We start from the raw sequence: 6,000 nt of genomic DNA on the forward strand, positions 1-6,000 counted from the left end.
TCCACACGATGCAACTATATTTCGACGGCAGCACGCGCATTCCTTTCTAATCCTATCGTCAGAATTTGATAAACCTTGCCTCCTTTAACTTTGCATTATGGCACCAGGTGTTATTGATAATGGAGATCAACCCCACACCAACACCAGTGCTCTGTCCAAGCCTACAGTCCACATCCTCGATGCCTGGAACGAAGAGGCCCTCGCCCACGCAAAGAACCTCTTTAATGTGATTCAGCCTGGGGATAATGGATTTTCTGAGTGGCGTCAAAGAGCCTCGGCTCTTTTGATTCGAGGATCATACCTCACCGCAGATGATATTGCGAGTTGCCCTAACTTGGTCGCCATCGGCAAGCACGGTGTTGGAATTGATAAGATCGACCACGATGCATGTGCTAAGCGTGGCATAAAGATCTGCAATACACCTGGCGCGAATGCACACGATGTCGCCGAGCTTGTCTTGGCTCTTACCATGACGGTCGCTCGAGACATCCGATCCATCACAACTCGTCAGATGATCAAGCCAGTTCCCAAGGAGACTTGCCAGGGGCTGACCCTCCACAAGAAAACCATTGGTATCATCGGCATGGGCAATATCGGCCGGAAAGTTGCGGAGATTTTTCGCGGGGCTTTCAATGCCGAGGTCATCGCTTACGATGTCTTTATGCCGGACACTGCTTGGCCTCATCTCGATCACAAGAGAGTCCAAGATGTCCAAGACGTCATCAAGAATGCCGACATTCTTTCCGTGCATGTTCCTCTAACAAATGAAACACGCGACCTGATTTCTTACAACGAGATTCGATCCATGAAGCAAAATGCGATTTTGATCAACGCGGCCAGGGGTGGAATTGTCAACGAAGCCGATTTGACCAAAGCTCTCGCAGAAGGTCATCTATGGGGCGCTGGATTGGATTGCCACGAACAGGAACCGCCACACGTGGAGAAATATGGAGCGTTGTGGGACAATTTGAATGTTGTTAGCACGCCCCATATCGGAGCTGCGACGTGCCAGGCGCAAACTGCGAGTGCCATGGCCGCAGTTAACAATTTGTACGAACACCTAATGACACTTCGGAAGTGAGGAATACAGATAGCAAAATCGAATGTCCAAACATGTTTGGGACATTTTCTTTTTGACTCTAATCATCCCGGAGCTTGCACACCTTCTATCTATGCCTCACAGCGCCTCGTCATGCTATCAGTGATGAAGATAGTCTTACCATCCTCGCCACCGAATGTGCAATTCGTCAGGTTCTTTCCAACCCCAGCAGCAGTCACGATTCTCGCCTTCGGAACCCCATCCACATCGACAACGAACACAGAGCCAAGGCTTGAATGACAGATAAACAGACTCCCCTCTTCATCAAACACTAACCCGTCTGGACCAGCACACCCAAATGATTGAAAGAACAGCCCCGCCTTCGTTGTACTTCCGTCCGTACGGAGGGCAAGTCCCTAGACGGAATTCGACCGAGTTATGGCGACGTAGAGGAACCGTTCATCCGGCGACAGAGCAATTCCATTGGGTGAGACGCCATTGTCCACGAGACAGTCAAGTCGCCCATCGGGAGAAAGCCGATATAAGTGACCTGTTGGGTCGATCATTCCCGTTTGTCCTTGATCAGTGAAATATACTTCATTTTTGGATGAGACCACTAGATCGTTTCAACCTTTGAAACGTTCGAGGTTTCGGCGAGTCAGGAATGGCGATATCTCTCCCTTTGACGGGTCGAATAGAAGCAAGCCCTATATATATTTTTTATTAGTGAATGTCCATAACCGCTCGGCTGTTTTATTTTTCATGCATACTTGCTTATAGTCTGCGACGAGCATGCATCCATAACTTCTCACGGCAATTCCATTGGGATGGCCATCATACCGCACACGCTCCGATACATGCTTCTGTGAATCGATTTTCAAGATCCGGCCGTAGGAAATATCCGTTACGTAGAGATGTTCCATCCACATACGTCGGACCCTCTAGGAGGATTTCCGATGCATTCCGTTCCTTCAACATGTTCGTGTCAATGGGGCTCCACTGGGCCTTCTATTTCGGATGTTGGCGCGCCATGCCAAGCTTACTCGCTGCAAGCCACAAGTGGGGAGCCTTTCTTTTCTTCGCTTGCATTTGTTTGTTGTCCTTGGGTTACGCTTTCCTCGCTATGCCGGTGAGTGTGTCCCTCGCTGGATCCTTGAGAGAGTCTATCTTTTCTGACTGTGGGAGTAGGATACGACAGGACGGTCGCTGGAAGCATTGGATATCTTGTTCCGAAGGCCGTGGTGTACAGTGCATAGGGTTGCATATCTGAATAATGATGTTCAGATTGAGCAGGTCGGAAAGGGGGATCTTGCGCCGAAAGCTGAACATTTCGAGTCTGCTTGAGCTCTTTTGTTGGGGAAATGCTAGATGAACCTCGCCTTTTATCTATGCATGTGGATTTTAGTTTGTTCGAGGCTAATGATTGCTGGACGAAAAAAGAAATAAACAAAGAAAATACATAGCACGCATAAAAGAAAAAAAGAACAGAACTCTTAACTACGAGATTTCTGTCTTCCTCTGTAGAGGGGAGCAAGTTAGCTAAAGCGAATCACGATCTACAAGAGACACCAATACTTGACCGATGAGAGGAGGATCACCTACCTAATTGGGGGCGCAGCCGACCTTGGGGCAAAGGAACCGGAAATTGAGTGGATTGGGTGCTTAGTTGGACGTTACTTGAAGTTAGACAGGTACATCTTCAGGCGATTGACGAAGCGTGCATATTTACCCCCGAAACTAGCTGCCAAGCCATGTGTGTACCTTTGATCCTTGGGTAATTAAGTTTAAATTGTGCGTTAAAGTAGCTACTCACCTGCTGTGGGAGAGAATTCAGGTCTAAGGGAAACACTCTGTTATCAGAGGTGAGAGATTTCGAATAGGAACCTACGTGGGCCCACGCCGGCCCGGCCCCGGGGGCCGTCGGCTACGGACTCTTGGGGGCCGAAGACCCAGCGGGCTCGGGGATCGCGGAGCCGCCGTCTAGTAGCGCGTGATATAATTGGCCTGCTATTTTCATCGCAGTGGATCCTCACTTTGTATTCAACAGGATTATCATCCCTAAAAAGTGGACGGTCATGGGGGCCGCTTAACAAGGCTGGGCTTCCGAGGTAACTTAAAATACGCCTCTCGTTTCTTTCTTCTCTTTCTTCTCTTTCTTCTCTTCTTTTTCCCCCACCATCTCAAACATTTCCTCCCATAAACCACCTCTACTACGAATCCCTTGAACCGAAGATGCAATTCAAGTCTTTTGCCTGCGTTGCTGCCCTGGCAGTCGGTGCCATTGCGGGCCCTGTCCCTGATCCTGTCGCTGAGGCCTCCCCCGAACCTTCTTCCACCGGTGCCCCGCCTCCTCCAGATGTCGACACCTCTAAGTTTACAGCGAATATGAGCAAGGACCCCAATTACGACTATTGCGGACTCAACTTGTACCTTCCTGGTCTTTGCGGGGACAAGCACATTCGGACTGGCAAAATGATGACCGCTGGCCAGGGCAGCGACTATGGTCATGCCTGCTATTTCAAGGGTAAGTTCATCTGTCCCTTTTCCCCCGATATATGGACATCAATCTTACAACTACTTATAGACGGCGATAGCTGGACCGCCGCAGACTTCTGCGGTCAGGGATCAGAGGCAACGTGGATCGACAAGGGTGTCGTCCACATTACCATCCCTGATAAACAAGCGCTCAAAGTTGATTTCAAAGGTGTTGTCGAGACATCGGATCGACGTATCTTGAACGATGGCGAGGCTGGAACGGTGTCTACTTTCGAGGCAGAGGACGACGATTAAGGCTGTTATTCTTCCAAGGCTGTTTGATATATTGCCTATTGTATTTGATGTATTTGATGGAGGCTGTTGCCTCAGGCCACAATAAATTTCACCCTCTATCCACCATCATACTACATATACAACTAAGTCCCTATAACATAACCTAGCAAGCAACATGGGTTGTAAGAGCCGATTTGAGTTCTTCTTGCCTCTTTCTCTGTCTCCTCCGGCGGCACTGTTAATCTGTTCACGAATGTGGCTTATTTATAATGTCTTCCTATCGTGAAACAAAAGATTATGAAGTGAAATCGAGTCAGCCAGGGGTCTTCTCAGCAAAAAAAAAAAATAATTGCGGAGCGTAGCGGAGCACTCGAAGCAACCGTCCCGGGTCACCTGACCTTTGTCTCTTTAACCCAGGGTAGGCTCAATATATATTATGTGACTTACGCCGAATTCTAGCACTCTGATTAGTCGAAACCTCGCGCTCTGATTGGCCAAATCGAATTATTATTAGTGACTTTTGTAGCTCTATACCTTATATAAACTAGTTTTTAGTATAGCTAAAATCTCGAAGACTATTTATGTGATAAATTATATAATAAGAATCGTGACTACCCTTTTACTAATTATCTATTTAAAACTTAGATAGGGGTCCTAGAGGGCGGTAACCCCTAATATATATTATATATTATCTTTATTATTAAATTTATATATTCTGATATTCTGATATTCTAATACTAAATTTATAGATTTTAAAACTTAATACTATTTATTAATTCTATACTATAAATCTATCTATCGCTATCGATTCTACGCTATTAATATTAATTTATTTTTTATTATTATTTTTACTCTCTATCTCTTTATTATAGTTACTTTTTTACGGATATCTTTCTTTAGATAGATAGCCTCGTTTAATAAGCTTCTTTATTAGTCGCTCGGTATCCTAGTTTGCGTAATCCTAGACTATTAGTATTTAGTTATATATCTCGATTAACTTATCAGTAGCTTCTTTTCGCGTGATTTTATCTATTAAATTATACTATAGATTATTATTATATTTAAAAGATAGTAAATAGGCGTTAATAAGGGCTAGTTGTTACGAACCGCTAACTGGTCACAATGAGTAGGGTCCTTAAAGGGTGATACTTCTCTTGGAATACTACGATCCCTAAGTATAGTCCGCAACCGTACTAATACTACGTAGGGCCTTAGATAGACTCGGGTCTCTAAGGTACTTATAGGGTGTGATAGTTAGGGCGCCGATTAAGTTAGTTACTTAGGGATCTGAGATCACTAAGTAAGCTCCTAAGATCGTTGAGGTTTTTAGCTTTTATAGTCGAGACTATGAATAGTACTTAAGTAACAATAGTATAAAGATTAATTATAAAGAACTAAGTATATACCGGAAATAAGTATCTTTATATCCTCCGTTTTCTTAGTTTAATAGACTAGTAGATAGTATAGTAGTAGATAAGACTTAGCGTTATCTACCGTTTAATCGATATACTCTTTTACTATCTATATATAGTCACGTAATAATCTTAACTATCTTTATCTAGTGATCTATTATACCACTCCGTGTAGGCTAGATTGATTAGTGGTTATAGGGTTTATAATACTATCTCCCCCTTTTCTTAGGTTTCGCCCTCGAACCCCTTATAACCTATCCGTCCCTAGGTCATGTCTTCTCTTTTTAATATATCCTTTATCTATAATACCTAAATAAAAGGCTAACGTAGTTATTAAAAGTTCCCCTAAGCTTCTATTATTATAGGATCAAGTCGTTGGTTATATTCGTTAATCGAATTATATTTCTAATAATAGTTTCGTTACCTCCGTTTTATATTCTTATTATACTAAGTCTAGCGAAGATTATATAATAGATCGTTCCTAAAGATACTTAAAGTATATATTATATATTTATACCGATCGTTTTTATAAAAGAGAATTCTATACTAGTATAGAATAGGATCTATTATCTTATACTAAGTTAAAATTGTCGGCGGATATTAAAAAGAATAAATTAGAATTAGATTTATTAGAGCCTAAGCTAAGTAAGTTATAAGGTTATCTCGCGGTGTTATATTAATAGATATTAGATAAATAAAAGTAGTATTAGGTGATAATAAGTTATTAATATTATCTACGGAAATAAATAGCCTTCTTAAAATAGAAGAGGTTTAAGATAT

The 6,000-nt window shown here is 43.1% G+C and overlaps 2 protein-coding genes across 2 annotated transcripts; both read left to right on the top strand.

Moving 5' to 3' along the window:
* Positions 1–97: 97 nt before the first annotated feature.
* NUU61_000677 (uncharacterized protein) lies at positions 98–1,081 on the top strand (the record flags this gene model as incomplete). Its single annotated transcript, XM_056651260.1, has 1 exon — positions 98–1,081. The coding sequence occupies one exon, from the start codon at positions 98–100 to the stop codon at positions 1,079–1,081; it is 984 nt and encodes a 327-aa protein (XP_056516110.1).
* Positions 1,082–3,271: 2,190 nt separating this feature from the next.
* Positions 3,272–3,829, top strand: NUU61_000678 (uncharacterized protein; the record flags this gene model as incomplete). Its single annotated transcript, XM_056651261.1, has 2 exons — positions 3,272–3,563; positions 3,624–3,829. 2 exons carry the CDS (start codon positions 3,272–3,274, stop codon positions 3,827–3,829), a joined length of 498 nt encoding a protein of 165 aa, XP_056516111.1.
* Between the last annotated feature and the right edge of the window lie 2,171 nt (positions 3,830–6,000).

The sequence above is a fragment of the Penicillium alfredii genome (genome assembly GCF_028826965.1).
Source record: "Penicillium alfredii strain IBT 34128 chromosome Unknown utg000001l_segment0_segment0, whole genome shotgun sequence".
In the NCBI taxonomy this organism is placed as follows: Eukaryota; Fungi; Ascomycota; class Eurotiomycetes; order Eurotiales; family Aspergillaceae; genus Penicillium; species Penicillium alfredii.